The sequence below is a fragment of the Melospiza georgiana genome, chromosome 14 (genome assembly GCF_028018845.1).
Source record: "Melospiza georgiana isolate bMelGeo1 chromosome 14, bMelGeo1.pri, whole genome shotgun sequence".
Classification (NCBI taxonomy): Eukaryota; Metazoa; Chordata; class Aves; order Passeriformes; family Passerellidae; genus Melospiza; species Melospiza georgiana.
This window is the reverse complement of record NC_080443.1, coordinates 1,911,511-1,922,809: the sequence shown is the minus strand read 5'-3', so window position 1 is coordinate 1,922,809 and position 11,299 is coordinate 1,911,511. Positions and strand designations below refer to the sequence as shown.

Sequence of the window (11,299 nt, the reverse complement as noted above, 5' to 3'; positions counted from 1 at the left end):
GGAACTGTGGAGGCCCTCATGTGTTTGAACTCTAAGCTGTCACACAAGTCCACACACAGAATATGAATTCCCACTTGAAAAGAACTGCACAAGAAGATACAATTTTTCCCTTGCTTAAGGGAGAGAATCAGGAAAGGCATCTGAAAATCCCAGGGTTGTTTGAACAGCCTTCTTTCATGTTATTTTATAAATATGGGGCAATTTGTTAAAATATCTGACACATCCAGAAAAGGTTTGGTAGTTAATTTATTTAATTCAGTTACAGTGCTTCAACAGGATGCTACTCACTCCCCACAAGAGCAGAGCCTGACACTCCATGCAGCTACACCTATTATCCATCTCTATTAAACTGTACCAGTCTCAGTGAAATTTGCCTTGTTTGTTCATCGGAAAGTTTTACCAGAGGTTCTCCTGGAATCAGAACTGGTCCACAATCTTTCGTTCTATCACATTTCAGTGAGGTTTTATGAAAACATTTTTCTTCAGTGTATACAAACCTGGAAACCCAGGGAAATTTCACCTTTTAGAAAGTTATTTTCAAAGCCAGTAAGTAACAACAAGATTTAGGATCTTGCAGGCACAGGTAGCAGCTGGAGCACCAGAGAGCGAGAGGAACGGCTCAGCAAGTTCCCTGGTGGTGTTGGAGTGCAGCAGTGCCAGGCTCTACTGGTGGCTCCTGTAGTAATCCTCAATGGTTTGTGAGTTGAAGTGCACCACGGTGACGGTGATGTCGTCCCTGTACATCCTGGCCAGGTCCTCGGGCAGGGCCAGCATGGCAGCCAGCTTCTCGGGGTCCACCTCGCCGTACTCGTTGCTGCCGATGGCGTGCCGGATCAGGTGCGTGGCCGTGTTCTGGTCCAGGGAGGCCAGCCCTTTGCTCTTCCTCTGCAGCAACAAGTTGTGCATGTAACCCAAATTAACTGGTTTCTTAAAAGTCAGTGGTGGTCTCTGCATGTTGAGCTCGGTAAGGTGTCCAGCAACAAGTTTTACAACCTTCTCGTTACTCAGCATCTCCCACAGCCCATCTGAAGCAATAACGAGAAACTTGTCCTTGCTTCTTAACTTGTGGTATGTGACTTCAGGCTCTGCAGTTAAATAAGGGGGGGTGTGGTAGTTCGGAGGAACGTACTGATAAATGTTTAGAGCCTCAACATCGCAGCTGTTCTCGAGAATGCTGTGCTGCAATTCTTTACTCCATTTTAATTGCACATCTCCAAAAGCTCTGGAGGGCATGAGAATCCCCAGTAATCTGTCATTCACAAATAGGGTTTTCTCCTCAGACCTAGGATGCTCTCGCTTCAATCTTCTAATCTCAAATTCATCGTAGGCATTGTGGTCTCGGGTTAGAGGGAGAGTAGACCACGTTCCATCTTCTTCACGGACCCCTAAAACCGCTCTGCAATCGCCAGTGTTTGCCACGTGTAGGTGAACGCCATCGATGTGAGCTACACAGGCTGTGGCACCGGAAAACGCTACTTGCAGGGCAATATTTCTCATCAACTCATTTTCATGAGGAGCCTGAACTTCCAGCGATATGTCTGAGTCTAACCTTTTGAATGCACAAATCATGGCTTCTTCCAAACTAAACCCCGGCTCCGCGTCCAGGTCCAGCAAGTGCTGCCAGTAAACGCGGAGGTTCTCAAAGTACTGCGAGGCGATCTCCCGGTACTCCACGTCGTTGGGATGCCTGTGCCACTGCAGGATGGGCCGCACGGGTTTCATGGCCTCCACGGCCAGCTCGATCTCCTCCAGGCGCTGGCGGGGCAGGAGGGACACGGCGATGTAGTGCAGCAGCCTCTCGCTCACGGCCTGGGCGCAGGCGGCGCCCGCGTGGCCGTCGAACACGCCGAACATCATCCCCGCCGTCTGCAGGCACGTGGCCGCGCTGCGCCGGTCCTCCATGGGGCTGTTGGAGGCCAGCTGGTTGCTTTCAAACCTCAGCACGGAACTGGCGCTCTTGCCAGTCAAATCCAGTGTTCTGTGGGATAGCTCGCCCGCTCTGAGGATGTCGTTGATTTGTGCCGGAGACAGCTGGAAGGAAAAATGTTCCTCTTCGGTGGAAGTGTGCCGGAATGCTTTGGGAAAGGAGAAAGTCCTGTCCAAGCTGCAGCTCCCAGCAGGGGAGGGACGTGTTTTGGAGAAAACGAGCTTCCATTTGATCTTGTTCCTATTTGGGATACAGATGGAGTACCAACGTCCTTTCCCTTGTAAAATAATGCTGCTTCTGGCTGAGCTTAAAATCCAGGATGATACAGTTCCTGACATCATAAGTCACTCCAAAAATGGAGCACCTTCCCTCAGTAACACGGAATGTCCTTGCAGCCTGGAATATAAATGGAGGAAAGGGAAAATAATTAGAAAGTTCATAAGAAGCTTTCCATATAGAAATTCAGAAGCATATCTAGAGCTCTCAGAAACATTCAGAACTTCTCTCCAAAAGAGATTGCTATGGATAAAGGCATCTTAAAAGTGATACCATTTCTGTCACTTAATTATAACCAAGGATATGACTGCTGCTTTTAACTCATCAGAAAAGATAATTTTTACTTTCCAGACAGGATTTTTTCCCTCATTGTGGCAAGAATAAGAAGAAATGGCAACATTACAAGAAACATTATTGGAAACTGCACAACAAAAAGCCTCGTCTAACATGACACAGAAGAAACTTGGGACTTAAACTGACAATTGTTGCACAACTCTCAAAAAAAGCCTGCTAGAGTACAACTCTATTAATAGACTCAAAACTTCAAACCCAGGAGAAGATAAGTACTTAAACCCTGTGGAAAGACTGTGGAGAGATGTGGCCAGTTAATGATTTATGTGAATTACCATGATCCTCACAGCTAGACCAAGCCAGCCTACCTTTCCAATTCTGTTACAGCTTATAAGCTCAGCCGTTCTTTTTTTTACCTTCAACGTCTTAACCAACCCTCAGGCAGGCAGGATCTTTTACACAGCTGAAGGCAAATTCTTCTGCTGGTTAATTAATGCTTTTTTTCCAGCATTGTGCACTCTGGTGCAGTGAAAGCTATGAGACATTGACAACTTTTACAGGTTCACAATTTGTTCATTTGGAGGGCAATTAGAACAAGCTGCAGGGAAGATCTCTGCTGCCAACAGCACTGAAACCTCAGGCACTTCAGCAGCTGAAGCTCTTCAGTTGCTGTGGGGGAGGTCCTCACGTTGTCTCCAGCTTTCAATAAGGTATTCCAGCTGTGGGATAGTGCTAAGTACAACCAGATGTTCACTCACAAACAGAATTTTGCCCCATGGATTTAAAAAATAGTAATTCAGGTACAATTACTCCCAAAAGATCCCATTAGCAGCCACTGAGAAAGGACAGTTCTTCTCTGTGAGCTTTCAAACACGTTGAGGTGGCCTGTGACACCACTTGCTCAGGCTACAGACACTACATGCTGCCACAACAGCAGTTTTTTAGCAGCACGCTTCACAAGAAATAACAAGAAACCAGCCAGATCAGATGAGTGGAAATGTTTCCAAGAAATCAGCAGGAAGTAAAAGTCACCTTGAGCTATTCTAAACAGAAGGCCTACTGATACAACCCAAGAACTGCTAAAATCCTGTTTGGAACCCAAAGCAATGTGTCACAAAACATTTCTGAAGTGTGCTACCCATACTTAATGCAGAAAAGAGCAGACAAGCATTCCAACAGACCCCACCACTATGAATCTGGTGACCGGGTGAGAACAGGCAAAGACACAGCATAATTTCACTGCTGATGTCAGGAGAGGAGGTGGAAAAGGCAGTGCCAGTTCTCTGTCCAAGGCTCGCCTGCAGTCTCCTGGGACACTGCATCTCCCAACACACACAATGCCTTTTGTTGTCCTACCAAAAGAATGCAACCAAAATAATAAGAAGACAGTTGACACTACCAACTCCAGCAACAGCTAAACCCAAAAAGCACCTACAGCACAACACAAGGTTTGCCAGCCTTTTTCAGTCCATTCACCGTTCTGTTTTTCCTCTACTCTTTTCCTGTCCCTCCCAGCCATGAGATTGAAAGAATGACTTTCACATACTTGATCAAAAACCCGATTGAAACAGTGTTTAAAGAACAGTCCCCGTTCCTCCCGGCGGGCTGACAGTGCGAGGCGGTGTGGTTTTCCGCCCAGCAGCAGAGTCAGTGACACCGGTTAGCCCTGCGCCCGCCTAGGGTCAGTTCCTGTGTGCCAGCCCTGCTCTCTGCGCTCCCATCCTCGGGGTCCTCCCCAGCCGCAGTGTGCAGACGCCGCTGCCCAGGACGCCCCCGGTAGCGGTGCTAATTAAAGCGGTGTGCTAAAGACCATTATGTAAGAGCCAATTATTACATAAACTCGCTCCCGCTCCAGCGCCGGCACTGCCTCCCCGGGACGCGGTGTCCCAGCGGGGCCCGGGCTGAGCCCGGCCAGCCCCGGCACGGCCCCAGCAGCTGCCGGACCGCAGAGAGCAGCAGCGCCCGCTTTTCCCAGCGAAATAACAGATACCCGTTACATTCGGATTTACACCCTCTCTGAGATCCCCACATGCCCCTCACTCACCCTCCTGACGCTGCCCACACCCACCCTCATCCCACACACACATCCGGCACACACCGAGCCCTGCCGCGCCACCTCCGCACCGCCCCAGCCCCACACACCGACACACAGAGCCCCTCTGCTCCCCAACACCCCGCACCCCCACAGCCCTGCCCCGCACTCACCCCTGTGCTCCCCAACACCCCGAACCCCCACAGCCCTGTCCCGCACTCACCCCTGTGCTCCCCAACACCCCGAACTACCACAGCCCTGTCCCGCACACACCCCTGTGCTCCCCAACACCCCGCATCCCCACACCGCTGTCCCACACTCACCCCTGTGCTCCCCAACACCCCGAACCCCCATACCCCTGTCCCGCACTCACCTCTGTGCTCCCCAACACCCCGAACCCCCACACCCCTGTCCCGCACTCACCCCTGTGCTCCCCAACACCCCGAACCCCCACACCGCTGTCCCACACTCACCCCTCTGCTCCCGCACACCCGCACCCCCATACCCCTGTCCCGCACTCACCCCTGTGCTCCCCAACACCCCGAACCCCCACAGCCCTGCCCCGCACTCACCCCTCTGCTCCCGCACACCCGCACCGCACCCTCACACAGCCCGTCCCCGCACACATACCCACCCTGCCCCGCACAGAACACGCCCTGTGCCCCGCACACACCCACCGCACACCGCCGCCGCCGCGGCAGCCCGGGCCCCGCACAACTCCCACCTCCCGCTTCCGCACAGTCGTCGCGCCAGGCCCGGCTCCACTCCCAGTGCCCCGGCACGGCTGCCCCGGCGGCCGCCGCTCTCTGCCCGCCCCGTCCCCCGCCCCCGGCGCACCCACCGGCCGAGCAGCCGCCAGTCGAGCCCGCTGGCCCCGCGCTGCCCCCGGCGGGGCTGAGGGACGGCGCTGACCGACAGCCCTGCCGCCCAACCCGCCCTGCCGCGGGTTCCCGTCAGGACACAGCGGGGCGGGCGCCGCCCCGCCCCTCCGCCATGTTGTGCGCGGCGGGCGCGGCCGCCCGGGCTGAGGGGCCCCGGCCCCGCTCGCTGCCGGCGCCGCCCCGCGCCCGCCGCCCCTGAGGCGCTGTGGGAGCGGCCCTGGGCTGCCCAATAACGAGAGCCAAAAGGGAGCGAGTGACACGTGTTAGGAACAAAAAGCACCAGCAGGGCTTTCTTCCTCATTTATATCGCTCAAAACCATGCTGTTTCCTCCCTGCTTTTCCGGGTTTTTTTTTTCCACTACGATTCTACACCCTTCAGCGCTGAGGACACCGGCTGAAGGGGCTCAAAATCGCAAAGCTCTTTCGTAATTGACTCGCCATATAAATTATGGAGAACAAAAGGGCTCATTTTGCTGACTCCCCGGTTTTTTGGTTTCATATGACTGCTTGTCTCGGTTAACATTTCCACTGAGCGGTTGTAAGCCCGGTAACGAGAGGAAGGAATGGGCCCAAAGTGCACGGAGGTTAATCAGTAGTTACTGATGTTAACGCCGTGGTTACTAAATAGTCCCTGCTTTAAAACCTCTAACAATCATTTTCGCAAAAACAGAGGCTCGCAAGTCACAAGAGGCTTTGATAATATCAGTGTACTTTTATTTCTTGTATTCAAGGAATTTTAGTTGAATACTGTGGTGCAAGTATCCTGGATGAGATGAGCATGCTCCCAGGTTATCTCATGTAGAAAGATGCCGATCGTCCTCAATGAGTCTGAGCTTTCACTTGTTTCTTGTTTTTATTAAAACAACAAAACGATAATTTTATGTTGCATGGAAGAACATGCAAAAAAGTAGGTCATCTTAACAAAAATTTCAGAACAGTATTTTAGCACATGGCAAAGAAAAACCAAACAACGAACCACCTTAAGTTTGACGTAATTATTTTATCTGCCTGACAAATCTGAGCTGAAAGAGGACACCCACAGCAGCCCTTACCTGCATCTCTCTGCTCTGTGCAGTGCTCAGATGCACCAAAAGCAGCTTCGGGATCTCCCCAGGGAATGGGCACGGCTGCCAAACCCTGGAGCCCTTGGGCATCGTGCCAGGGATGCACAGGGACATGAGCTGTTCTAAACAGAAGGCACATGTGCAGGGACAGGAGCTGGACTCAATCACCCTTGTGGGTCCCTTCCAACTCAGGATACTCCATGATTTAATGATTCTTTCTTCTGCCCTACCGATTTTCAGCTTTTGTACCATTTACAAAACTGGTAAAGCCTCACACAGCAGCCTGAAAACAAGCCTGACTGCTCTGAGTTTCCTGGGCTCCCACCATGGTTAAATGCTCCTCTTCAGCTGCATACTGTAACTTACTGCTCACATGTTCATGCAGTAATTTCATAAATTCATTGCATAAAGCTGAAGTGACTTAGGAACCATGTAAATGAAGGTGAAACAATTAACAGTCCTGCAGGAGATGTCCCTTTCACTCCACACTTTCTAAACACAAGAAGGAATACCATATTGAAGGTACTTGACTGGGCTGAATATCAACTTGAATTGAGATTTAGATTCTGCTTTGGAGTGTTTGATTATGCTGATGAACTAAAGTGATATATAATTAAAGGATAAAATAGTAGAAATGCTACTCTCTAATATAATCTGAGGAAAGAAATTGTACTCCCTGAAAAGGCTTGCAGTGTTTTTGCCTTTGGGAATATCAAATAAAAATGGCAAATTTCTGTAGCAATGATGCTTGGTTGCCATAGTGCTCTGTGCTCTTCATTTGCATTGAAAAAATTAGAACTCTAGTTTCTTTAAAAACAGCTCAGATTTGGTTTTGACTTTGCTGATTATATGTGTGCAAAGTTTAGTCCTGTGCCAGAAGAAAATCCTAACCCGTATTTATAAGAAAATGAATCTAATTCCAGGTATGGTATTAAGGTGCAGCTATATGTTAAAATATAGCAGATCCTATTTTTAGACTTTTTTCAAGGAACAATCTTATCTGCTGACTTGTACAGTAAGCAGCTCTGGTTTTCTGTATAAATACATTTTTGAACTCATTTCTGTGTTCTTGTTCTGGCCAGACTGCACTATTTGGGGTTTCCTTCTTTCCCATTGAATGTTATTTTTCTCCCTGCTTGTTCCTTTGGAAAACCAGCTGTGGCTGCTTTGGTGCAATTGAAACATCTTCTGCTTCCAGAGGCTGCAAACAGCTGCTCCTCATCCACCTGCCTTCACAGCAGGTGCTAGCATGGATTACCTTCTGTGACCTCATTGATATTCATGGAAAGTCTGGGACTCCTGATGCTTTGTAAACATTTCCTGTTATGGGGCACACAAAGATCAGAAACACCAAATAAGCCAGATATACCTAAGAAAGCAAGTTAAAAATTGGGCTAATATTTCTAATATTTCTAATAACTAGCTAATCCTTTTGTCAAAAAGCTGACCAGCAGCAAAAAGTTTGAATCAAAAAAAAAAAAAAAAAAAAAAAAAAAAAAAAGTAAATTACTACTAAAAGTAGTTTCCTAGTTTTCAGAAGTTTTTCTGCAATAAAGAGAGTCAGCCTAGTGATACAGATTAGAAAACAGCAATAGATCCAAACCTTTTGGAAACTTGTGAGCATGCAAAGGAAAGTGGCTCCTTTGAACAAACTCTCTCTGGCCCATCTCAGTGAACAGAGACTGAGTTTTGTGCTTTTTGCACAAAAAGCCCCACAGTCTAATAACCAGCTTTTGGAAAGGAAGCAGCATCAGCCCACAAAACACCTTCCTGCTGAGCACCCTTAAAATGTCCCATTTGCTGGCTGGATCTTTTCCTGTGAATAATGACATTTCATCTGCTGTATAAGACATTTTGGATTTTCACAAAAGGCAAATTGGCACCGCAGATGCAGAAATCTCTTATTATAAACACACAAACCCCACAAACAAATGGAGAAATGAAGGAGGCTCTAGGTCTGTTAGAGCAACTGCACTTTCTTGTTTGGCTGCAGCTGTTTCCTGTCTGGTCTTCCTAAACGATCTAAACCAAACACTCAAGTGCTAGGAAAGAAGGCAAGCTGCAAGAAACATCGATGAACAGAGGTAAACACCGTGAACAATGGTAGGAAAGGTGCCATTCCAGCCCTCCAGCTCCATTTAGCCTCTCCCTGCAGCAGAGGCTCAGCAGGTCTGGAGCTGCAGGGGTTAATCTGAAGACCCAGTTTAAGTCCATGTAATTGCACTGGTGCAAAGGTCTTCCCAGTTGCTGTAATGGGACCTGAACGCCACACGGATCATTTTTATTGGGTGTTGCTTAAAATGGTTTTAGTTAAACAAACAAATGTTCATTAAGGTTCTGTGCCGCTGTAAATTTACATTTCTTGGGGTGAGTTTTCAAGTCCAGGGAAATCTTGTGTCTTGGGAAGAAGTGCTCATGTGTAAAAAAGTGATTATATTCCTTTCCTCTCTCTCCTCCTTCCACCTTTTGCTCCTCCAACAGACAAACAGGGTGAGCTGGCTCCTAAATTTAATTTAATATTCCACTGTGTCAATATGAAATTCAATGATTTGTGTTACTATGTTGCTGTTCACAACCTGGAGTAAGATGCTGAAGTTTTACTAAATGGCAAATGCGCTGCAGGTAGCAGCATAAATGGAACATCAGAGGAGTGAGAGTTCCCTGCCTTACAGCTGAGCAAGTTGGAAATAGTTCTGTGCGAGTCGCTCAGGTTCTGTCCTCTGCTGTGCTTTCCTCAGGGTAAGTGAGAAAAAGTGCAAGACCCCCACTCTCCCAGGCAGAGCAGGGACAGGCCTTTGATGCTCGGTGCTGTTACTAAATGGTCACTTCTGCATGCAGAGGAATTCAGAGAGGAAAGCAGCTACACTGAGATAGAAGATAACACCTCATTTTCTTCAGGCTTATCTCTGTTTTTTCCTGAAAAGCTCGCTTTTTTATCTTTCTGACCTTTGAACTCTGCCAAAAGCACCATCTTGATGTTGAGCTACCTTGCAAAACCTTTTCCCCAGTTCTTCTATTTGGATTAATTTACCCTCATCATGAAACATATCATTATAAATCTGCTACATTATAGCAACTGTATGATGGAAACTGCCTAAAAATCTTTCTGCTTGCAAGAGATTGGGGAAAAATCCCAAAGTTGAACTGTAACTACAGCTATTAAAGTTTAAAAGCTAAAGTTGAGAGTGTGCAGCTCACCAAGCAGAGGATCTCTCTGCTCAGCAGTGAAACAAGGAACAAAACATTGTAACTGGTTTATGGAGTTTCTTTTGTCAGACTGATTTTTATCTGAGGAAGGAGTTTCAATGACTGCATACACAGAACCAGCAAAGGGTTTTCAATGGCAATCACTCATATCTACAAATCGCCAGAGTTAAATTCTCTCCTGTGTTGTATTTTGATTGAATGGGCCTTAACAATTGCTTTCAGCATTGTGGCAAGGAAGGGAAGGAGAGCCACTAGAGGGCATTTTTAATGCAGCTTTTACCACTGTGCAAGTTCAGTGGCTGTCCCAAATGTGAGGCCCCTCTGTTCTCTCAGGATGGTTGCAAGCCCAGGGGAAGGTAAGTGAAATCTTGCTGCAATAATTGCAGTCAACTCCCATTTTTCCTTCAACACAACAACTTGGTAAAAGGTAAGGATAGCTCTTGTTTTAGAATTGTTCAGTCTCAAAATAAAAGAAGTGCATTGAAGAGGTGTTTATCCAATGCAATACTTGTGGCTTTTATTGGATGATCAGGGTCTCAAGAAACAACAAAGAATATAAAAGTATTTCTTTTATATTTTACTTCCTTGCAGTAAAAAAACAGATCATGTTCTTGCATCCAACAACTGAAAAAAACCCCCAGCCCTACATATCCTGTAAGTAAAATCAAATTTATTTCTGCAAGAAGGTACAGTTCAGCTTCTCCCTGGAACTGAATACCTTGGGGCAATGCAGACCTTAAAGCTCTTTGCAATGGCTGAGCTTTTCCAATAACTGTGTAAGCTAAATATTATCCTTCTGCTGCTCATGGTTAAACCACCCTGAAAGAAGCTTAAGTACTGTGTGCAAGGTCACAGCAGACACATCCTGGGTGTAAATAAACTTCTTTTTAGATTGAGGGGTTGGAACTGGGGAAAACTGGACAAAGTTTCAGTACACAAGCCCTCTTTACCTCCTGTGAGAGACAGGGAGCAGAAACCTCTGCCTGTGCCTAAAATGAGAGGAAAACACTGAAAGTGCTGCTCTGTGAACACCTGTACTAATATTAATGCAGCAGTGCTGGGATAGCTTGATTATGGTACATTTGGTAAATAATATTGGTTGTATTTCAAATTTGCCCCTAGTAAATGATTTTTGGCTATCAAAATGTAAGTGAGTTGAAAGACTTCTTACATTTTAGAATGCATCTCTTATGTCACTTCTAAAATTTACATTAAGATTAATGATAATAATTTAACTCTGGGCAAGAAGTCATTCAAGGTACACAGGATTTTAGAACTTAAGTGAAAAGATTAGGTTGAAACAGAAAGTGTTAATCCTAGAAGATGGTAAGAACTGTGATATAGACTAAAAAGAAATGTCAGAAATAATTTCTAGAGTTTAAAAACTTGTCCACAAACTTGAGAGGGATAATTCTTAGCTGTACTTAGATAATTCCACAGTAGCTTAGGGAAGGTTTCTGTAGAACTGAACATAAACAGTCAGAGCATTCCTTGATCCAAAAAGAGATGCAACTGTTGAAAACCTCAAACATAATTTCTGTTAATGAAAATCCAAGAAAAATAATGCTGTACGTAGGGAGAGGTGGGTCTTCCCAAAAAGAAGGATGAAGATATGCACATG

The 11,299-nt window shown here is 46.8% G+C and overlaps 1 protein-coding gene across 6 annotated transcripts; it reads right to left on the bottom strand.

Annotated features, from left to right (window-relative positions):
• Positions 1-227: 227 nt before the first annotated feature.
• Positions 228-5,485, bottom strand: PDP2 (pyruvate dehydrogenase phosphatase catalytic subunit 2). Of its 6 annotated transcripts, none has more exons than XM_058033912.1 (2): positions 5,368-5,485; positions 228-2,323 (listed from the first exon to the last, which is right to left on the bottom strand). In XM_058033912.1, the coding sequence occupies exon 2, from the start codon at positions 2,266-2,268 to the stop codon at positions 664-666; it is 1,605 nt and encodes a 534-aa protein (XP_057889895.1). In that variant the 5' UTR covers positions 2,269-2,323; positions 5,368-5,485; the 3' UTR covers positions 228-663. The 6 variants fall into 6 exon arrangements, with proteins under 6 accessions (XP_057889895.1, XP_057889897.1, XP_057889898.1 ...); XM_058033914.1 differs by lacking the exon at positions 5,368-5,485 and adding an exon at positions 5,251-5,327; XM_058033915.1 differs by lacking the exon at positions 5,368-5,485 and adding an exon at positions 5,204-5,276.
• Positions 5,486-11,299: the final 5,814 nt, after the last annotated feature.